Genomic DNA, 23461 nt, shown 5'->3' on the forward strand with positions numbered 1-23461 from the left:
CAGGTCTGTAGAGCGCAGCACGGAGCCCGCTCCACCAGCCCAGGTGGCCAGACGTGGCTAGGATGCGACGCCGTCTCCTCAGGAAGCCGCTGGCAGCGAGATGGGGCGGGCGGGCGGGCCAGGGGAGCTGTGGCAGCAGGTTGGCATTAAGGAGGCAAAAGCCAGCGCAGGACGAGGGTGTGCAGCTGGTTAAAGCGATATACACTATGTACAAACTGGTTAATCGGTCCGCTCGGCCGGCAGCAACCTCGCCGTGTCCAGCGCCCCGGCCGGGGAGGCGCGGTGGGGATGGGCAGGCTCGTCCAACATCTTCTTGGCACTCAAGAGGGGTGGGGAGGAAGTGCCAGTGGCGCCTCCAGATACAAAAACGTGGAGAATTCTTTAAATAACGGCACAAAACTGAGACTGTCCCCCGAGGTGCCCCGCGGGCCTCGGGCTGGGGGGGGCGCAGCGCAGTCTCTGCAGAGGACGGAGGGGCATTAGCAGCAGCGTTTCTTCCGTTTACTGTTCTTCGTGAGCTTCACCACGTCGTTTTGTTGCTGCTGCTGCTGTTTTGCCAAGTTGTCTTTCTTTGCTCGGAGAACCAGCTCTGTGATGCAGTTGAACATCTGGAAGGGGACACGGCGGCTGCCTCAGAGCTGGCGGGGAGGCCGCGGGCCGCGGCGCCGCCCGGGGCTCTGCCTCCTGTTTCTGGTGAATTGCTTTGTAGGTGTGTCCCCCAAACCCTTTCTAGAGGTTGTTGGTAAATTAAAGGTCAGAGAACATTAAAGAGCCACAAGCTATGTGGATGTGGGGAGTCTCTCTCTCAGGGATTTTCTAGTTTGTTTTTTTTTTTTTTGCAGTACTAGGGGTGTAAACCAGGGGCATTCTACCTCCGAGCTGTACCCCCAGCCCTATTATTCTTTATTTTGGATGTTGTTTGTTTGTTTTTGGTGGTACTAGGGGTGGAACCCAGAGGCTTTCTACCTCTGGGCTATACTCCCAGACCTATTTTATATTTTATTTGGAATCAGGGTCTCACTAAGTTGCTGAGACCCTCACTAAGTAGCTGAGGCTGGCTTCGAACCTGTGCAATCCCGTCTCAGCCTCCCAAGCGCAGGGATTACAAGCGTGCGCCACCACACCCAGCTCCTATTTTTATTTTGAAACATGGCCTCACTAAGTTTCAGAAGGCTTCACTAAGCAGCTAAGGCTGTCCACAAACCGCAATCCTCCTGCCTCAGCCTCCCAAGTACTGGGATTACTAGCACGAACCACCATGCCTGGCTTCCGATTATTTATTTATTTATTTATTTATTTATTTATTGCGAGTCTGGGGATGAAACTCGGGCATTAGACCTCCAAGCTACACCCCCAGCCCTGTTTTTTATTCTGTATTTTGAAACAGGGTCTCACTAAGTTACAGAGGGCCTCACTAAGTAGCTGAAGCTGGCCTCGAACCGCAATCCTCCGGTCTCAGCCTCCCAAACGCTGGGATTACAAGTGTGCGCCACCATGCCCGGCTCCAGATTTTTTAATAGAGGAAACACTTTCTTCAGCTGGAAGCTGCCCTTCCTGCTAACAGACGGGACCCACAGCCCGCCTACTGCATGTGTTGGGTCAGGACCTGTCTCCGGCCTCCCCTCAGCCTCCTGATGCCAGGATCCAGCACAGCTCCACAGGCCTCTCCTCCACTCTGCCTTGGAGGGCTCCACGAGTAGCAGCAGCCACAGAGGCAGGAGCAGAAGGCACAAAAACCTGAGCGCACACCCACTGGGCAAAAATGAGGTGCCCAGCCCCTGCCACAGCTCGCCTCAGAGCTTGCCTCACCCACGCCTTACACCTTGGAAGGCAGGACTCACGCCCGAGCTGCAGACACACAAATGAAGCCCACAAGGCCGCATCCGGGATGTGGGTCCAGCTCTGACTGAGGAGACTGCGCCCTGCCGCTGTGTGGCCAGTGCCCCCGGTGCAGTCTCTGGGGCCTCTGGACTCCCCCAAGGCTGGTGAGGGCCGCTGGGCCTGTGGCAAGAGGTCCGGCTGTTCTCCCCAGCGGTCACAGCCACTCTCCAGTAGGTGCGGGACAAACCCGCAAGCAAGTGCTTGAGCCGGGGCTCAGCCCTCTGCAGGCGGTGAGGTCCCGGAGCCTCTTGTGGCCCATGGCAAGGACCCACCTGAGCAACTGAGGCCAGAGGACAGTGACCAAGCCCCGGGGGCGCCAGTGGTGAGACAGGCGAGGGCCACTGCAATGTGCGTGGCTTCAGGGTGGGGCCAACCTAAGTCTGACTTAATCTCTAATTAGTTGAGTGATATTCCTGAAATTACTAAATACTTAGAACCTCAGTGTCCCTATTAGAAACACTGACACCTATATCTCAGAGGACCGCTGGGATACGAGCTAAGACCTCTGAAGGCCTGGCACCATGCCTGGCACACAGTAGGCATTCAATCAGTGTTAGTTAAAGCCAGGTGTGGTGGCACAAGCTTGTAATCCCAGCATTCGGGAGGCTGAGACCAGAGGATCGTGGTTCGCGGACAACCTCAGCTACTTAGTGAGGCCCTCCGTAACTTAGTGAGACCCTATTTCAAAATAAAGAATAAAAGTTGGGCGTGGTGGTGCACACTTATAATCCCAGTGCTTGGGAAGCTGAGACAGGAGGATGGCACGGGTTCAAAGCCAGCCTCAATTACTTAGTGAGCCTCTCAGCAACTTAGTGAGACTCTGTTTCCAAATAAAGTATAAAATAGGTCTGGGAGTATAGCCCAGAGGTAGAAAGCCCCTGGGTTCCACCACAGTACCACAAATAGAAAGAAAGAGAGAGAGAGAAGGAAGGAAGGAAGGAAGGAAGGAAGGAAGGAAGGAAGGAAGATAGATAGGGCAGGGAGTGTAGCTCAGAGGTCGAATGCCCCTGGGTTCCAACCCTAGGCCCCCAAAATAAATAAATAAATACATGTTAGTTACTGTGTGATCCCCAGATGCCCCGAGCAGGCGAGCAGTGGGCGAAGGAGGGCTGAGGCGGGGAGCGGGGCCGCCTGCGGCTGGGAAGCACATGGGCCCCGCCACCTGTCCCACTCTGCCCAGGGCCTCACCTCCTCTACGTTGACATTCTCCTTAGCACTGGTCTCAAACAACTGGATCCCCATCTGTGCGGCAAATTTGTAGGCATCTTCTGTCTCCACCACCTTCCGCTCGGGGTCGTCATTCTTGTTGCCCACTTTGAAGGCAAGGCAGAGTGAGCCAGGCCCGAAAGGACCCCTGCCGCCCTCCACCCGCCGCCGCGCCAAGGGCCGCGCCTCACCTAATATTCGGCACACATCGTCACAGTTCTGGTTGATTTCATGAAGCCACCTCTTGACGTTGACAAAGGACTCGGCACTGGTGACGTCGTACACCACGATGACACCGTGGGTCCCTCGATAATACCTGGAAGGCCAGGCAGGGTGCGCGTCAGGGCGTCCGCACAAACAAGGGCAGCCCTTTCCGTAGGACACCCGCCACAGCAGCACGGCGCTGGGAGGAGGCAAATGCTGTGGCACCTAGAGCTGGGCCGAGCCCGGCACTGGCAGCCGCTCAAACTACACCTGTCCCCAGGCCGGCCACAGAGGCGGTGCGGGCCCTGAGGTGGCAGATCAGGTCCAGTCACGCCAGGTGATTCGGTCTGCCACCTGCTGGAAACTTCTGTGAAGTTCTCCTCTTATTTTTAGAATTCAGGCCATTTTTGTATTTGACATCATGATTGAAAATTCAAAGCCGAAGCCAGGCGTGGTGGTGCACACTTGGGAGGCTGAGACGGGAGGATCACACAAGTTCGAAGCCAGCCTCAGCTACTGAGTGAGGCCCTCAGCAACTTAGTGAGACCCCGTTTCAAAATTAAATATAAAATAGGTCTGGGAGTATAGCCCAGAGGTAAAAAAGGCCCTGGGTTCCACCCCCAGTACCACCAAAATAAAATAAATAAATAAATAAGAAAACCCAAAGCCAAGCATGGTGGCACACATTTGTAATCCCAGCATTTGGGAGGATGAGACTGGAGGATCATGGTTTAAAGACAGCCTCAGCTGCTCTGCTACTTAGAGAGGCCCTGTGCAACTCAGTAAGACCCTGTTTCAAAATAAAGAATAAAGCCAGGCGTGGTGGCACACACTTGTAATCCCAGCATTAGGGAGGCTGAGATAGGAAGATTGTGGTTTGCAGACAGCCTCAGCTACTACTTAGTGAGGCCCACTGCAACTCAGTGAGACCCTGTTTCAAAATAAAGAATAAAAAATAAGGGCTGGGGGTGTAGCTCAGAGGTAGAATGCCCCTGGGCTCCACCCCAGTGCAAAAGAAAAAAGAAGGAAAGAAGGGGCCGGGCGTGGTGGCGCACGCTTGTAATCCCCGCGCTTGGGAGGCAGAGACAGGAGGGTCGCGCAGGTTCGAAGCCAGCCGCGCGCGCTGGCTTAGGAGACCCTGTTTCCAAATAAAAATGTAAAAATAGGTCTGGGAGTGTAGCCCGGAGGTAGAAGGGCTTCCAGGAACCCCAGTACCACCAAAAAAAAAAAAAAGAAAAGAAAAGAAGGAGAGAAGGAAGTAAGGAGAGAGGGAAGGAGAGGAAAAGAAGGAAGGATTGATTTTAAAAATCCCTCAAGGCCGGGCATGGTGGCGCATGCTTGTAATCCCCGCGCTTGGGAGGCTGAGATAGGAGAATCGCACAGGTTTGAAGCCAGCCTCAGATACTTAATGAGGCTCTCAGCAACTTAGTGAGACCCTGTTTCCAAATAAAATATTTAAAAAAAAAAAAAAGGTCTGGGAGTATAGCCCGAAGGTAGAAAGCCTCTGGGTTCCACCCCCAGTACCACCAAAATATAAAAAATTTTTAAAAATTTTTAAAAATTAAAAATCCCTCAAAACTGAGTACCCAGGCATGGTAGCACACACTTGTAACCCCAGTACTTGTGAGGCTCAGACAGGTAGATCACAGATTCACAGCCAGCCTCAGCAACCTAGCTCTCTGCAACTTAGTGAAATCCTGTTTCAATATAAAAAAATATCTCCAGGCATTGTGGTGCAAACTTGTAATCCCAGTACTTGGGAGGCTGAGACAGGAAGATCACAGGTTCACAGCCAGCCTCAGCTACTTAGTGAGGCCCTCCGAAATTTAGTGAGACCCTGTTTCAAAATAAAGAATAATAATAATAAATAAAAAAGGCTGGATGTGTAGCTCGGAGGTAGAGTGCCCCTGGGTTCAATCCCTATTACTGCCAAAATAAAAAATAAAAAAGACAACAACAAATAAATAAATAAAAGAATAAAATAGGGCCGGGGTGTGGCTAGGAGGTAGACTATCCTAAGAAGCTGCACCACGTGTGAAGCTCTGGCAAAGCCTGCGACGCCTCCCCGGGCGAGCGGCACTCCCCTCCTGCTACCCTTGGCTCTTCCACGCTGGCAGCAGAGACAACACAGAGGCTGCGTGGACACCCAAGATGCCCGGAAGAGGCTCCCGGCCATCGTCAGACATCCAGACCCACAGCCAGTTAGGTGAGGAAGGAAGGCGCCTACCGACATTCCTCTCCAGACCCCACGTCTGCACTCACCCCACAGGCTGGGGGACAGATGGGAGACATCGGTGCCAGGACGAGCAGGACAGACCTGCAGACTCCCTCACGGGGGCGAACTTCCTGGATGCAAACCCGGAGGGGTGAGGCTGCCTCCTCCCAAATTCCAAGCTACCACCTGCCCCACCCAGGGCACCTGCTGCCCCAGCACACCCGGGAGCGAGCCCCCGGTGCAGCAGCCGGGGAGGCGTGCGGCGGGGTTTCACTGCTGCCCGCCAGCTCTAGGGGCCACGTCAGGCTCAAGGCCTCTGTGACGACAAGGACCAACCCTGGCTCTGTCCACGAAAGGCAGTGGGCTTTGGATGGGCAGTTTTGCCTCACCACGACCTCAGCCCCCTCAACTACAAAGTAGGGAGACCAGTAGTAAATTCTTGGGGTGAGGAAGAGTGACCTGCCACGAGGCCGGGAGCGGTGCGCTCAGCCTCAGGCATTATGTTCCTACGTGGCGACCTGGGCACCAGGTGGAGGTGGCGGGGAAGCAGGCGGCAGCACACGGTGGGGCCAGAGGGGTCCAGCATGCTGCAGTCTGTCTCCAGCCTCAGCATCCACAGAGGCCTCCCACCACGCTCCCCTGCCTACAGCGCTGCTTGGTTGGGGGTGCCTGACAACCGCTCTGCCTGAGCCCCAGAACCTGCCCCAGCCCCGCAGCAGCTGCTGCCCAGAGCGCCAGCTCAGCACACCAGCAGCCTGCTGGACGCCTCCAGGGTGGGAGTGTGGGCCTGGAGCCACAAAGACAGGCGACTGTCCCCGCCAGCAGAGGAAGCGCAAGCCGTGAATGCCTCCGCAAGCCTCCTTTGCTCAAGACGGCTGAAGATGCCAAGAAATACCTCCAGCCGTGGCCCTGGCACAAAGCCCCTGCTGCTCCAGGGACCCTCCGCCTGCCCGGGCCCAGAGCTCCAGCCAGAAGACGCCAGTGTGTCTGCGCCTCCCTTGCCCTGGGAGCCCCCTCCATGCAGCGGACTCTGCTCCGGGCCACGCACGGGGCCACTCTGCCTCCACCACCTAGTGATCTCTGCAGCCACTTGGTCCAACGGGTATCAGGATGGTCACTTTACCAGCGAGGACACTGAGGCTGAGAGCGGTAAGACCGGCCAGGAGTCCTGGTCCTCCCTCCTCCGTCCTCTCCAGCCTCCACCCGTCTCCTTCCCCAGCTGCACCTCTCAGCAAACCGAGAACAGGAGAGCGAGCAAGATGGCGGATGACGACGGGCTCTCACCAGAAAACAGGAGGCAGTTTTAGCTTCTCTTTCAATGCCTTGAGTCAAGAAAGGTCACTCCTGAACCCTGACTTGTCCCTCCCTGGGCCGTTCTAAACCACCCCAAGACTGCCTCCTCGTCTCCTACCACCAAGAGCGAGTCCTCCGTGCAGCATGGCATTCTGGGGTCCCAGCAGGGAATCCTGCTCACAAGGGTAACCCTCAGCCTCCCCAGGAAGACAGGACAGCCAGCAGGGGCCGCCAGTCCCCGCAGGCCGCCAGCACGCAGGCACCCCCCTTCTCAAGCACCCTGGAAAAAACACATACCGCCCCAGGCAGCTGAGTAACTCCTCCAAGTCCCCCAGCAGAATGGAGGAGGCAGTTCAGCCTCTTCCCGCCCCACCCAGTCCCAAAAGGAGCTGATTTCATGGTGACAGGCAGGCGCGGGGCTCCTGTGGAAAGGGCCTCAGACTTCCCTGCACCGAGCGCTCCTCATGGCTGCGGGTCTGTCGCCCCTGCTGCCTCGAACCACCCCACACACCGGCACTAAAGGAAGCCATCTGCCCAGCCCGGCAGCACAGCGGGACTGGGGACCAGGGAGAGGCCTGGCGTTGGCATCACATGGACCTGGTTCCGATCCTGACTAAGCAGTGAGCGATGTCGCTGCCCTCTCACAGCCTGAGCCTGAGCCCTGTTCCTCCCCGGGTCCCCCTGCACCTGTGCAGACACGGGGCCTGCAAGCCTTGCTCGGGCAGCTCGTCGGCAAGTCATGGCAGACACGCGCCCGGGCAGCCTCAGGCCTGGGAACTCCAGGGTTTAGGGGAGACTTGGGCTAGGGCACTAGTGCTCACAGAGGGCCCAGCGCAGTCCAGACACCAGCCTGCCCTCCTCCCCGCCTGGCCTGCAGTAGCCCTGCTCTCCAACCCAGGCTCCGCCATGCTTCTGTGCTGTCAGGGGCACAGGGTCTCTGGCTGGGAACATCCCCAGGCCTTCCCAAGGCCCTCAGAAGGGCTGCTCTGGGGTGCAGGGCCAAGGAAGTGCCCTCAGGCCAGAGTGTGCATCAGCACAGAGCCCAGCTCTGCCACCGCGGGAAGCAAACCTCTTCTCAGAAGCACCCTGCTCTGTGAGATGGAAGAACGGGAGCACCTAGCACAGAGCACTGCAGGCAGTTCACGACGAGCCACAGAGAGCCCGCAGGACTCACAGCTGGAGCGGGCTTCTCTCCTGTTTGCTGATGGAACCACAACGGTGCCGCAGCAGCAGCGGAGGCAACCGCCAGGAGCAACTCTCCAGGCACAGTGCTGGGGGGGAAGGCAGAGCCGCCCCCGTGCCATGCTCCTCCCAGGCGCCCGGAGAGCCATCTCCAAGGAGCCGGTGGGTGACGGAGCCGCACACACGGACCCCTGCCAAGAGGGACTCGCTGAGTCAGTGCCTGCTCGGGCACACCACCTCACGCCCCGCTGGCGAGGAAAACCCACTGCTTCTGCTGCTCTGAGGCAGAGCTGGTGTCGCAGTCCCACCAGACACCAGAGCCAGGGCTCCCGGCCACTGCCGGCCGCCCGCGCTGCCCCACTCACGGGGCCGCAGCCCAGGCCCCTTCTACCAGGGCAGTGCCGTCGCCCGGCTGTGTGCAGAAGCCTCCGGGGGCGGGCCGGGCGGACTCACGTGGATGTGATGGTGCGGAAGCGCTCCTGCCCCGCCGTGTCCCAGATCTGCAGCTTCACCTTCTCCCCGTTAATCTCCACGGTCCGGATCTTGAAGTCCACTCCGATCGTCGTGATGTAGCTGCCTGCACACACGGGCACGTTGGCAAGAGGAGCAGGGAGCCCACGGCCCAGCAGACCTGGGCCTCCCGCCCTCAGTGCCCAGCAAGGCCCAGGTCCCAGGACAGAGCCCTGAACAGGCAGGACACCTGCCCCCTGGGGGCCAGATGGGGAGACACAGGAAACACTGGGAAAGACCGGGGCAGGTGAGAAGCTACACATGAAGCCAAGCGGGGATGTGCCCACAGGGAGACGCCAGGCTGCCACGGCGGCCAGGGCAGCAGCAGCAGCTAGGACTGAGAATGGGGCCGACCTACGGTGTACTTTGGGTTTTTCTTTTCTATGCTACTCAAAAAGTGTGTGTGTGTGTGTGTGTGTGTGTGTGTGTGTGTGTGTGGGCGCGTGCGCGCGCGCGCGCACGCGCACGTGTTAGTACTAGGAACTGAACCTAAGGGCATTCTACTGCTAAGCTACACTCCCAATTCTTTTTGTTTGGGGGAGGTATGCTAAGGATTGAACCCGGGGAGTTGTACCTGAGCTACACCTCCAGCCATTTATATATTTACTTATTTATTTTTGTGATACTGGGGATGGAACCCAGGGGCTTCTACCTCTGGGCTACACTTCCCAGACCTATTTTATATTTTATTTGGAAACAGAGTCTCACTAAGTTGCTGAGAGCCTAAGTAGCTGACGCTGGCTTGAATTTGTGTGCTCCTCCTGTCTCAGCCTCCCCAGTACTGGGATTACAAGTGTGCGCCACCATGCCCTACTCAGCCCTTTTATTTTTTGAAATAGGGTCTTGCAAAGTTGCTAAGGCTGGCCTCGAACCTGCAATTCTGTCTCAGTCTCCCAAGTACTGGAATTACAGGTGTGCACCACCACACCTGGCTCCTTTATTTTTAAACAGTGTCTAAGTTGCTGAGGCCAGCCTCTAACCAGCATTTCTCCTATCTCCATCTCTCAAGTACTAGAATTACAGGCATGCAGCACCATACCCTGCTCAAAAAGGTTTTTATTCATTTATTTATTTTTCACTCTACTAGGGTGGGACATTGCACCTCTGAGCTGCAACCCAGCCCTATTTTTTTTATTCTTTCTTTTTTATAATGTGGATCATATTGAAAATGGCATACATTCAGACTGTGCCTGGTGCCCTCTCCCCCACACCATTTTCCCTTTCCCCCCTCCCAACAATGAGCGTCCTTTTACACATATTCAAACCTCAGCCTTCTTCCTCCCCTGCCCTTCAATTCCAGCTTTGCTGAAGTTTCCCCTCCATTATCTGGAGTCCCTCTCATATCCCCAATACTCCCTAGTTTGGGCATATTAGAGAAAACATATGACCCTTCTCTTTCTGTGCTTGGCCCCAGCCCTATTTTTTATTCTTTACTTTGAAACAGGGTCTCACTGAGTTGCAAAAGGCCTCAGTAAGTACTGAAGCTGTCCTCAAACCGCGATCCTCCTGTCTCAGCCTCCCAAATGTTGGAATTACAAGCATGCGCCATCATGCCTGGCTTCAAAAAGTTTGTTTTTTGTTTTGTTTTGTTTTGTTGTTGTTGTTTTGGAAGCCCTTCTACCTCTGGGCTACACTCCCAGACCTATTTTTACATTTTTTTTTTGGAAACAGGGTCTCCTAAGCCAGCGCGTACAGCTGGCTTCGAACCTGCGAGATCCTCCTGTCTCTGCCTCCCAAGCATGGGATTACAAGCGTGCGCCACCACGCCCGGCTTTTTTTTTGTTTTTTGTTTTGTGGTACTGGGGTAGAACCTAAAGGTTTTCTACCTCTGGGCTATACTCCCAGACCTATTTTATATTTTATTTGGAAACAGGGTCTCACTAAGTTGCTGAGAGCCTCACTACGTAGCTGAGGCAGGGGGTGTAGCTCAGAGGTCGAATGCCCCTGGGTTCCATCCCCAGACCCGCAAAAATAAATTAATAATAATAATAATAATAATAATAATAATAATAATGATGATGATGATGATGATGGGTCAGGGGTGTAACTCAGGGGTAGAAGGTCCTTGGGTTCAATCCCCAGTACTGCAAAAAAAGAAAACACACGTGTGTGCGCGTGCGCGCGCGCACACACACACACACACACACACACACACACGACACAACCTGCAGTGTGAAAAACACTGCTCTAGGCAGGGGAGACAGCAACGCACTGGCGGGGTGTGTGAGGTCGAGGCCGGGCGGGAGGCAGGTGGAGCCGAGGCCAGACTCCAGGCCTTTGTGCCACCTCTGAGAACTTGGCTGTGCTGTAGGATGAGGACGCACTGAGGGTTTTAACCAGAGGCATGAGCTGCATTTTAAACAGCTCTCCTGGGGCATCTGTGTGAAAGAGAGATTCAAGGAGAAGGCCTGGCCAGTGCAACAGTCCCGACTTACAAAGGCAACCACTAAGTGCAGGTTCTCAGTCCATTTGGAGATTCCCATGTGACATCAGGTAGAACACACACACACACACACACACACACACACGCACACCATCATTCAAAATGTGGCAAGTGCATAGGAAAGGTCAAGGTTCAGGTGGAAGCTGAGATTAGGTATGGGAAGACACCCCACACAAGGCAAGCAGCCAAGGTGAAACCCAACCAAAGGCACCTGACATGCCAGCATCAGGTGCTCCGCCAGTCCTAACCCACGCCAAGGACTGTGGCCAGGCACCTTGTAGTTAGGCACTCAACAAACAGCTGATGGCTGAATGAATGAGCGAACACAGAACAAAAGAGAATGATGGGCAGAGTGAGGAAGGAGGCAGACCGTGAAGACAGCGACTCAACCAGGGAAACTAAGTCTGGAGGTATTTTTGAATGTCACACTATTAGCACCTACGGGCAGATGTAGCCCAGGGATGCTGTTCAACACTCTTCAACGCTCAGGACAGCCTCACAACACAGAATTTGTGGGGCCAAAGTGTCAGCAGTTTGGTGTCACATGCCTGTAATCCTAGTACTTGGGAGGTAGGGACGGGAGGATCGCAGGTTCACAGCCAGCCTCAGCAACTAAGCGAGGCCCTCCACAACTGAGTGAGATCCTGTCTCAAAATAAAACAGGGCTGGAGGTATAGCTCAGAGGCAGACGCCCCTGGGTTCCACCTCCAATACCACACAATAAAAAAAGTGTCAATAATTCTGGACTAGAGAAACCTTGATGTAAATTGTTCAAGTGAGCAAGGTTTTTGCCCCCCCCCCAAAAAAAAAACAGAAAAAAATTTGAGTACTAGGAACTGAACTCAGCAGCATTCTACCTCCAAGCTATACCCCCAGCCCTTTTTTAAATAATTATTTTGTTTTGAAACGATCTCACTAGGTTGCTGATAGTCTCATTAAATTGCTGAGGGTGTAGCCGGACGTGGTGGCACACGCTTGTAATCCCTGCACTTGGGAGGCTGAGACAGGAGGATCGCACAGGTTCGAAGCTAGCCTCAGCTACTTTGTGAGGCTCTCAGCAACTTAGTGAGACTGTTTCCAAAGTATAAAAAATAGGTCTGGGAGTACAGCCCAGAGGTAGAAAAGCCCCTGGGTTCCACCTCCAGTACCACAAAAAAATAAAATAAAATAAATAAAATAAAAATTGCTGAGGGTGGTCTTGAACTTGTAATCCTGTCTCAGCCTCCCAAGCACTGGGATTATAGGTGTGTGCCACTGTATCCAGCTTGCTAGAGAGGTTTCTAAAACGAGGAAGAACTCTGGTAGAGACATTTAATTGGAAGATACACTTAGCAGAATGGAACAGGGTGGACAGGAGTTACAGTAATGCTTTCAACTAGAACCAGTGAAAAGCTAAGGCACTGGTAATGGACATGGAAAGAAGAGAGCCTGAAAGAAGAGAAGCCTGTAAGAGGGTTGCTGAAGAGTTGCAAGCTGGCGGGATGGGAAGGAAGGCAGATGTTCTCCAGACTAAGCAGAGACTGCCCCTAGTTATCATACGTGAACAGAAGACACCAGCAACAGACAGCCGGGTGTGTGCCGAGTGATTACTCCATTCCAAGTGCTGTGGCGTGGGCTGCCTCAGGTGATCCTACGCCCACCTATATCAGAGGGACAGCTGATTCCCACTTCGCAGAGGGCGAAGCTTAGTCACTACCTCCAGGTCACACAGAAGCCAGCTCTTCCCAATATCCTGCCACCAGTGGTGCTGCAGGGCAGAAGGGGACAAAACCCACTTTCTCCACAGAGAGGCATCAGACGTATAGTGACTTCCTAGGAATAGCCTGTCCTCAGCCATATCAGAGGGAATTCCCCACAATATAATCACATCTCAGTTCTTTTTGTGTGCATGTACGATGCTGGGGTTGAACCCAGGGGCGTATGACCTCTGAGCCACACCCTCAGCCCTTTTACTGTTGTTTTTAAACAGTCTCACTAGGTTGCTGAGAATTTCCCTCAATTACTAAGGCTGGCCTCGAACCTGTGATCTTCCTGTCTCAATCTCGCAGGGTACCGGGATCACAGGTGTACACCACTGCACCTTGCCACATTTCAGATTTTTTTTTTTTTTTTTTTGATGGTACTGGGGTTCCTGGAAGCCCTTCTACCTCCGGGCTACACTCCCAGACCTATTTTTACATTTTTATTTGGAAACAGGGTCTCCTAAGCCAGCGCACGGGGCTGGCTTCAAACCTGCGCGATCCTCCTGTCTCTGCCTCCCAAGCGCGGGGATTACAAGCGTGCGCCACCACGCCCGGCCACATTTCAGATCTTAATCCGAGAAGCCCCTGGAGTGAATATGATTTCATTTAATTTTTTCTTTATTACACTGGCATGAATATACATTATATATATATGGGGGGGGCATGAGAGGTTGAACCCAGAGGCATTCTACCTCTAGGCTACATTCCCAGCTCTATTTTATTATTTTAGAACAGGGTCTCACTAAGTTGTTGAGGCTGGCCTTGAACCTGTGATCCTCCTGTCTGACTCTCCCAAGTACGGAGATTAAAGTGTGCACCCACCCCAACATGACCTCAGCTTCTTTGAGAGATTAAGTTGGCAGTACCTTAAAAAATTATAAATGCACAGACCCTGTGACCCAGGAATACTACCTCTATGGAACTGAGTGTACAAGTATACAATGTACTATATATACAATGTATCCCAAGTAATGCAGCTTCACTTAAAACAGAAGCAACCAGAAACCACACACCTAATAAGAGCCCTGGTAATGACGTATGGTACATCTGCGCACAGCACAGCAAACTTCACAGCCACTAACAGGAACCAGGGAGTTCTGAACACAGCAACCACAGAAGTGTTGATATATTGGGAAGAAGGCAAGGTTCTGAACAGCAGGTAGAATCAGAAAAAAGTCCAAGATACACCCTACACTGAACAGAGGCTCCAGGCAGCAGAGGGGCAGGTGCAAGGACAATTATCATTTTTGTTGTTGTTGGTAATGGAGAGTGAACCCAGGGGCATTCTCCCTCTAAGGTACACCCCCAGCCCTTTTTGTTTTGCAACAGTCTCGCTAGGTGGCTGAGGCTGGCCTCAAACTGTGATCCTCAGCAGAGTGTGGCACATGCTTGTAATCTCAGTACTTGGGAGGCAGAGACAGGAGGACTGCAAGTTCAAAGCCAGCCTCAGCAACTCAGCAAGGCCCTCTGCAACTTAGTGAGACCCTGTTTCCAAATAAATAAAATCATGCTAGAGGTATATCTTGGAGGTAGAATGCTTCTGGGTTCATTCCCCAGTAACAACAACCAAAAAAAACTATGCTCCTCCTGTCTCAGATTCCCATGTACTGGGGACAACTGTCATTTTTCACATTAATAAGGTCTTCTTGTTGGAAATTTAATGCAAGCATGTACTAGCTAGTAAAAATTTTAAACTTCTTTTATAAATGTTGGGCACAAAAAGATCCTGAGTGGATTAAAGAGAACACAGAGGCTTCTGACCTCAGCCTCCCACTTCTTCTTCCCTCCTCTGGCGACCGGAACTAGGCATCAGGCAGGAGCAAGTACACTCTGATGCCGGGGAGGGGACTTCAAAACCCAAACCGCCATCTGCACCTGGGGGGAGACTCACCTGAGAAAGTGTTGTCTGCAAATCGCAACAGCAAGCTGCTCTTGCCCACACCTGCAGGACAGAAAACACTGAGGTGAGCAGGCTAGTGGATTCCTCCCTCCCTCCAGCCTGTCCTTCTCAGGAAGCTGCTACTGAGGCCCAGCAAGCAGCTCAGCCAGCTCCCTTCCCAAGGCCACGGCCTCCTATCTCCCCAGCCAGTCACGTCATGCGCATCTCTTCCACTCAATCCCTGGCCCAGCCCCTCCTCTACGCATTAAGACAAGCCGCTCCCAAACCCCCTGGGAGAGATGACAGAGGGTCGCCCCATGCCCAGACCCGAGCTGAGGGAGATACCAACCAGATGACAGAGGCAAGCAGGATGAAGGCCAACCAAATGAGACCAGCCCTCCAAGTACCTCCAAAACGTGGACCCCAGAAAATTGCACACCACATATGAAGTGCAGCTGTTCAAGTGGCTTGGAAATAACCCTGGAGATCATGAAGGCTGCGCTGCAGGTGAGGAGATCATGGCACACACAGAACTGTCACCCACCTTACCCAGACTGAATGAGTGGGTGGGTGGGGACTCCGAGGGACACCTATCAAGCCACCAGCCCACATGAGCCGAGACCACTGCACCTGCTTGCCACAGGAGCTCCTGCTGCTCATCCCACGACAGGTGGGGCCCTCATAGCCTCGCTTCCCCAACCCTCAGCACACGAGGGGCTGTGGCCTGCCAAGGGTGCCTGCCTGCTGTCCTCCTGCCCCATCCCTGACCCCACCACTCTAAGTCTAGCTGGGTCAGTTGACCTCAGGAGGAAAGAACTAACCTGCATCGAGTTCTGTCTGCGCGGTGGACACCAATGCTCCCAGAATCCCAACTACATCTCCTCACAGGAGGAAAACGCAGCTCCAAGAAGCTGAGCTGAGACCCAACTCCAGGGCCTAAAGCGCCCCTCAACGCCTACTGCTGGGGAGTCTTCCAGCACCAGTCTCAAGAGGCTCCTACATCTTACTCCTGTTAGATTTTTAATGGAAACGCCAAAGCTACGAGACCGTAATCTAGCTCTCATAAACACCGTGCAACTAAACATACACCATTAGCAAGTATTCCAATTGTGGGGGAAGCCCAAAGCCTTCACCTGCTTCTCACAGAGGGCAGTGCCTCCATCCCCAACCCAAGTGACCAAAGTTGCAAACCTCTGCTGCAGACAGCACCAACCCTGGCATCCTCTCCGAGCAGTCCCCGTAAGGACCTCTTCTGGGGACTACTCCAAGTGAGTTGTGCAGGCTGCCCAGAATTTGTTTCTCTGAGCAAATGGGTCCTGCCTTCCCCAAGACGGGCTGGGGCAAGGCCGTCCTGCGCAGGCAGGCGTAGCGCCCACAGCACCTGCTGCTCAGCGCCAGGCCTGCAGTCTCTTGCTCAGCACCACTTCCTCATTGCTTCCCTGCCATGAGGCTTCCTGCTAAGCCCAAGAAAAGCCCAAGCTCTGGGCTGGGTCCTCACTGCACTCTGCCCGATGCTGACGCCCCATTGGCCTTGCCGCCTCCCTGCTTCCTCCTGGAGCCTCTGGGTCCAGCTTACTCAGCTAAAAGCTTATGTCTGGGCCATCAGGCTGTGGGCTCCTCTGGGACACAGACCTGGCCTCAGTCATTCTGCTCATTCTCAGTGCTGTAAGCTGGGCCTCGCACTCAGTAGGCACCAAGAGGACACTACTTCATGGATGAGGGCTAAACAAATGCCAGTCTCAATGACAACTATGCCACAGAATGTCATTATTGCAGCATGAACAGAAGCTGAAGTACTGGTTTTCAAACTTTTAAAAAATTCTCTTTTAAAAAGTAAAATTTGAGCCGGGCGTGGTGGCACACGCTTGTAATCCCCACACTTGGGAAGTGGAGACAGGAGAATTGCGCAGATTTGAAGCCAGCCTTGCTGGCTTAAGAGACCCTGTTTCCAAATTTAAAAATATATAAAATAGGTCTGGGAGTGTAGCCCGGAGGTAGAAGGGTTTCCAGGAACCCCAGTACCACCAAAAATAAATAAATAAATAATAAAATTTGAGCCAGGCGTGGTGGCTCATACTTGTAACCCCAGTACTTGGGAGGCTGAGGCAGGAGGACTGTGCAGGTTCGAAGCCAACCTTAGCTACTTAGTGAGGCTCTCAGCAACTTAGTGAGACCCTGTTTCCAAATAAAATATAAAATAGGTATGCAAGTATAGCCTGGAGGTAGAAAGCCCCTGGGTTTCATCCCCAGTACCACAAAAATAAATTAATAAATACATACATACATACATACATGTAAAATTTTGCCAGGCATGGTGGTGTACACTTGTAATCCAAGCATTTGGGAGGCTAAGACAGGAGGATTGTGGTTTGCGGCCAACCTCAGCTACTTAGGCCCTTTGCGATTCTGTGAGACCCTGTTTCAAAATAAAGAATAAAAAATAGGGCTGGGGGTATAGCTCGGAAGTAGAATGCCCCCTGGGTTCAATCCCCAATACTGGAAAAAAAAAAAATTGAGCCAGGCACAATGGTGTATGCCTGTAATCCCAGAATTCAGGAAGCTGAGAAAGGAAGATCACTGGTTTGAGGTCAGCCTCAGCAATTTAGGCCCTTAGCAATTTAGTGAGACCATGTTTCAAATTAAAAAAAAAAAAAAAAAATTAAATAAGCCGGGCAGGTGGCACACTCCTGTAATCCCAGTAGTTGGGAGGCTGAGACAGGAAAATCACAGGTTTGCAGCCAGCCTCAACAATTCAGCAAGGCCTTCTGCAACTTAGCAAGACCCTGTTTCAAAATAAAATTAAAGCCGGGGCCAGGAGTGGTGGCGCACGCTTGTAATCCCTGTACTTGGGAGGCGGAGACAGGAGGATCACGCAGGTTCGCAGGTTCAAAGCCAGCTGCAGTGGCTTAAGAGACCCTGTTTCCAAATAAAAATATAAAATAGGCCTGGGAGTGTAGCCCGGAGTTAGAAGGGCTTCCAGGAACCCCAGTATCACAAAAAAAAAAAAAAAGGAAGGCATGGCGGCGCACACTTGTAATCCCAGCATCTAGGAGGCAAGAGGAATGCAGTTTGAGAATAGCCTCAACTACTTAGTGAGGCGCTCTGCAATTCAGTGAGACCCTGTTTCAAAATAAAAAAAAATACGCAGGGGGCGTTGCTCGGAAGTAGAATGCCCCTGGGTACCATCCTCAGTACCACAAAACAAAAAATTAATTTAATTAAATTAAAATAGGGCTGGGGTATAACTCGGAGGTAGAATGTCCCTGGGTCCAACCCCTAGTACAATGAATGAATGAATGAATGAATGAATGAATGAATAGGACTGGTTGTATAGCTCAGAAGTAGAATGCCCTGGGTTCAATTCCCAGTACCATAAGTAAATAAATAAATTAAATAAATAAATAAATAAAGTAAATTTTGCCCAAATCCCATATATTTATTAAAGAACAGGAGAGGTGCCCTCTACAATGACACAACAGCTCCACTGACCCCCAGGTTCCTCTGCAGAGCCGCTGAAAACCATGATGCTGCAGAAAGACCGCCAGAATCGCTATAGTGACTGACGCTTTGGCCCTGACACCAACTTCTGACATTGCTCTCCCTTTAAGAAGAACAAAGACCCACTGAAACGGTCAACCCCCAAATAGAGAAACATGCTGCCACCACTTACCCTACAGCACTGGCCTAAGGAGGCAGCAGAGGTACCAATGTGCTTTTGCCACAGCCTAAGGATCCCCATGGCCACATCCAGCAGAAACCCCGCCATTCCTATCATGTTCTACCCCCGCAAGAAGCACAGGCCCAGCTGGGCATAACTATAATCCCAGTACTTGGGAGGCTGAGACAGGAAGATCACAGATTCGAGAGTGAGACTCATCAACCTAGCGAGATGCTGTTTAAAGAAAAGAAATAGCACTGAGGGTGTAGCTCAGAAGTAGAATGCCCATGGGTTCAATCCCCAGTACCACAAAAAAAAGGAAAAAGAAAAAAAGCAGCACAGGCCTCAGTAACACTCTTGGCAGCCAGGAGCTGCCATGCTCAGTCATCGCTCTGCTCCGCTGCGTGCCGCCTGGTCTTCCTCACGCCTGCCACGTAAAAGCCTCCACCCTGGGCCTGCTCCTCCCTTGGGCTTCAGGATCCCCACTCCTCTTTGCTTCAGTTCCCACCTGTTGGAGATCCTTAGCGCTCAAGTGAAGTGGTCTCAAGTGGAATCCAGTCTCAGTAACTACTTCATTGTACAACTTCAGACCATTTAGACAAGTTGTACAATGAAGCCTCTGAGCCTCAGTTTACTCATTTGTAAAGGGAGGGGGTTTAGCAAGGTCTCTGAGAGCCTCTAGGTTCTAGGAATGAGGAGGCTGGCCCAATGGATGCAGGTGAAATACTGATCCAAGTCGAAAGAGTGTAAGGGGAAGACTGGAACCTCGGGCACAGAGAAGAGATGCAAATGGAGGGAATGCATTCCAGAAGCTTGTACAGTGTGGCAGAGTGGGAAGAAGGACTCCAGAGTTATAAAGAGAGAAACTAACATTCATTGAGGGCCTGCAGTTTGCCAGCCTGACAGCAGCTGCTCTCGCGCAGATTAGCATAGATGTGCATTAACTCCAGGCTTTGCCTCCGACAAGCTGTGTGATTTTGGGCAAGCCAGTCACCTCCTCTGGGTCTTAGTTTCCTTATTTGACAAGTTACACAGGCACTCGTTGAGAATCAGATGAGAGTTTCTGTGAAATCATTTGATATACCTTAAGGAGACACACACAAGGAGCCCAGGGCAAGGTTCCCTACTCAGCTGCAGAGCTGAGTTTGAGCTCCCATGGCCACCATCTCCCAGTCTCCTAAGTGCTCAGCTTTGATTATCAGCTGTCAGGAGAAATCAAACAGCAAAGCATTATCTATCTCTTCCTCAAAACCTAGATCTGCACGCTCAGGCCGAGCTGGGAGCCAGACCACACAAACCTGGGCCTGACCAGTCTTCTCCCACACCTGACTTGTGAGTGGAAAATCAATACACCATGCAAAATGCACTGTGAGAAAGCAGCCAAAACCAGCCCTTGGGTTTTTCAGGGGAGAAAAGCCAACAAGCTGCATCTTCTTGCCGAGTTTAGACCTTTCATTTTTGTATAGCAAGGCAAAGTCCCAAAATGTCTTGCTGGGGGTAAGACCTCTGACCACAACAGGCTGACCTAAACTTGAAAAGAAAAGAAGTTGGGCATGGTGGCACATGCTTGCCATCCCAGCATTCGGGAGGCTGAGACAGGAGGATCGGTGGTTCGCGACCAGCCTCAGCTACTTAGTTGAGGTCCTTTGCAACTCAGTGAGACCCTGTTTCAAAATAAAGAATAAAAATAAAATAGGGCTGGGGGGTATAGCTCAGAGGTAGAATGCCCCTGGGTTCCATCCCCAGTACCTCAAAAAAAAAAAAAAAGAAAGAAAAAGAAAAAGAAAAGAAATCACCCTGGTGCCAGCCACACAGAACCAAGGCCAGAGCAGAAAGCAAATTTCAAATGGCCCCAGGACCCTGAGAGTGCCAAAGGGTCTAAGTGCAAGACTGCACAGCCTGCCTGAACCAATCGTCCTCCACCTTTCTGACTCCCTTCCCAACCACACTTACTCCTCTGTCTCACTGGTTAGCCCGACCCTTTCTTGTACATCTCCCCTCTACCAGCAACCACAGAAACCTCAGCCATCTTCCATTTGATCCAAACCACCAACCACATCCCAATCCCACTTCACATGTGAGACCAAACACTGCCCACGTCCATGACCCGTCCATGACACTGCCACCTAACACCCTGATGGCCTGGGTTTTGAAAGGAATTTGGTCCCCTCTCTCCTTAACAACCCTTGGGCTCTACCACCAACCTGGCCTCTGCTTCTAGTCACATGACCCTCTCTCTACACTCAACTCAGGACTGGTCTATAAAATTAGCTGCTCCCAAGCCTCCTTCCTGGACATCATATAATCCCAGCACCTAGCTTTGCTTCCATAAACCTTCCAAGACCTGCCTGCCTCCCTGAACTCTTGGTCACCCCATAAACCTACTCACCTGCCATACTCCAAACACCTCTAAAAGCCTTCACCCTTGCAGGAAACCAGTCTACCTTTTCTACCAACCATGTTCATTCATTTGACGAATACATATTATGTACTTCCTAGGTGCCAGGCACTTTGCTAGAAGCTGAAGCTGGAGCAGTGATCTGAGCTGGGAGCCTTCAAGAAGAGTGCATGTGGCCAGAACACATCTGTAGTATTGGCTGAGCCATCCCCAAATCTCTCTGGTGCGTAGTAGGGTAAAGAACACACCATCCACTGGGTGCCAGGCACTGTGTTCCACATTGTGTGTGCACTATGTCACTGAATACTCACACCAGCCCTTGAGGAAGATCTACTACTATTCCATTTGACAGATGAGGAAACTGAACCATTGAGAGGCTTAACAATAATTAAGGCAGCTTCACCTGCCTTGCCTCATTTAAACCTCACAGCAATCCCAAGAGGCAGATTCCGGGAAGACCCTCATTTTACAGAGAGCTGGGTCTTATAAAGCCTACAGATGATAACAATAGCTAACATTTACTAAGAGCTGACTCTGCGCCAGGTCGGGCGCTACACACTTCGCCTACTTTATCTCACCCAATACTCACTCACACCACCCAGCGCAGCAAGTCCCCACTTCTCAGATGCAGGAACTGAGGCTCGGGAGGGTGACGCGACTTGCCCAAGGTCACAGAGTGAAGAAGCTGGCAGTCCCAGCACTCGGACCCAGGTCTCCAACTCCAGACAAGGCGCGACTTGACCAAGGTCACACGTGAGGCGGGAGCGGGGAGTGACCCCGCGCGCTCGCCGGCTCGGCCGCCCCGCGCCCCGCGCCCCGCGCCCGCCGCCCCTCGGCGCGCCCCGGGCCCGCCCGCCGCCTCCCCGCCCGCCCCAGGCCCCCGCGGGCCGCGCCCGGCAGGGCCCGCGCCGCCTCCCGACGCTGCGGGCCTCACCGCTGTCGCCGATGATGAGCAGCTTGAAGAGGTGGTCGTAGTCCCGGGCCATGGCGGGCGGGGGCGGCGCGCGCGGGCGGGCGGGGTCGGTACTGGCCTCGCGATCCGCAGCTCCCTCCGGGCTGCTCCGGCAGCGGCGGATCCACTTCCCGAACAAACAGCCGGAACTGACAGAAACACCTCCCTCCGCTCCCCCTCCTCCTCCTCCTCCTCCTCCTCCTCTTCAGCAGCCGCCGCCGGTGCCACCGCCTCCCTCCTTCCCGCCCCGCCCCGCCTCTGCGCATGCGCCGCGCTGGCGCCCTCTGCGCAGCCGCAGCCCGGCCGGCCGCGCCCTCACGCACGCGCCGCGCGCACGCGCACGGGGCTGAGGGGAAGTCGCGCGCACGCGCACGGGGGCCTGAGGAGGAGCCGCGCGCGCGCGCACGGGGCTGAGGGGAAAGCCGCGCGCACGCGCACGGGGGCCTGAGGAGGAGCCGCGCGCACGCGCACGGGGCTGAGGGGAAAGCCGCGCGCACGCGCACGGGGGCCTGAGGAGGAGCCGCGCGCACGCACACGGGGCTGAGCCCGCGCCGCCGCCCGGCTCTGAGGCGCTGCGGACCCGAGCGCCGGCGGCTGTAACTGAAAGGCGGCGGCTGCCCGAGAGGCCGCCGCGACACTCGCGCCGCGGAGAGGAAACGCAGGCTCGCGGCGCCAGGGCGGGCGCACGCCGAGCTCCGGCTTCTCCGGTCCTGGGACGCGGAGGAGAGCCGCGAGGGAGGCCGCCCGCGGGCAGCCCGGGGTCGCCGCCTCGCCGGCCTCGACGCCGGCGCCCTCGCACCCACACCCTGGCCTTCGGACCCCGGAGCCCCGTGGGCGAGCCGAGGAAGCGATCAGCCACGACGGTGGGAGCTGTTTCGTCATGAAGACTTCATGATGAGGGTAGTTCCAGATCTGGAGTCGTCAGCCTGAAGCTGAGCCTGGGAAATGAGAGGGGCCCGGTGTGTAAGGCGGACCCCGAAAACGGAGAGCGGCTGCACCCCCGACTTCATTTTGACACCACCTACAGACAGACATCTCAGAATCCTGCGGTCAGCCGGAAGTTGAGCGGTGTGCAGTTTAGCATCAGCCCCAGGTGCTTGTTCACTCTGAGAGTGAGGTCCCACCTGCTGTGCTCTCCCTGGATCAAGTTTCTTTCCTATTACGTGCTTCTTATAACCCTGTCCTTGAGTGTGAGGGGGCGGGTACTGGGGATGGACCCCAGGGGCATTCTACCTCTGAGCTACACCCCCAGCCCCTTTTTAAATTCTTTATTTTGAAACAGGGTCTTACTAAGCTGCAAAGTGCCTAAGAACCCAGGAGCAAGCCGGGCGCTTGTAATCCCCGCGCTTGGGAGCCTGAGACAGGAGGATCTCACAGGCTGGAAGCCAGCCTCAGCAACTTAGACCCTGTTTCCAAATAAAATATAAAATAGGTCTGGGAGTGTAGCCCGGAGGTAGAAAAGCCCCTGTGTTCCACCAGAAAGAGAGAAAGAAAAAGAAAGATAGGGTTGGGGTGTAGCTCGGAGGAAGAATGCCCCTGGGTTCCATCCCCAGTACCCGAAGGGGGGGGGGGGTACCCAGGCGCATTCTACCTCTGAGAGATACCCCCACCCTTTTTTTTTTTTTTTTTTTTTTGAAACAGGGTCTGGCTAACTTGCTGAGGCTGGCTTTGAACTTTTTATCCTATCTCAGCTTCCCAAGTACTGAGACAACCACACCCTGCTAATCCTTAAGCACCTGCTGAATATAGAAAACTTCCTTTGACTTTATAAAAAGCAATGCTCCTAGTTCTTCCTCTGCAACTCAAACCCTGTTTCAAAATAAAGAATAAAAATAGAGCTGGGAGTGTAACTCAGAGGTTAAGTGCCCTTGGGTTCCATCCCCAGTACCGCAAAAAAT

General features: G+C 53.6%; 1 protein-coding gene across 1 annotated transcript; it reads right to left on the reverse strand.

Moving 5' to 3' along the window:
* Window positions 1-479: 479 nt before the first annotated feature.
* RAB35 (RAB35, member RAS oncogene family) lies at window positions 480-21597 on the reverse strand (the record flags this gene model as incomplete). The annotated part of the gene is made up of 6 exons (XM_080717774.1): window positions 480-608; window positions 3070-3194; window positions 3279-3403; window positions 8435-8558; window positions 14568-14618; window positions 21546-21597. The coding sequence occupies 6 exons, from the start codon at window positions 21595-21597 to the stop codon at window positions 480-482; spliced, it is 606 nt and encodes a 201-aa protein (XP_080573900.1).
* Window positions 21598-23461: the final 1864 nt, after the last annotated feature.

The sequence above is a fragment of the Muscardinus avellanarius genome (genome assembly GCF_963383645.1).
Source record: "Muscardinus avellanarius genome assembly, chromosome: 21".
NCBI lineage: Eukaryota > Metazoa > Chordata > Mammalia > Rodentia > Gliridae > Muscardinus > Muscardinus avellanarius.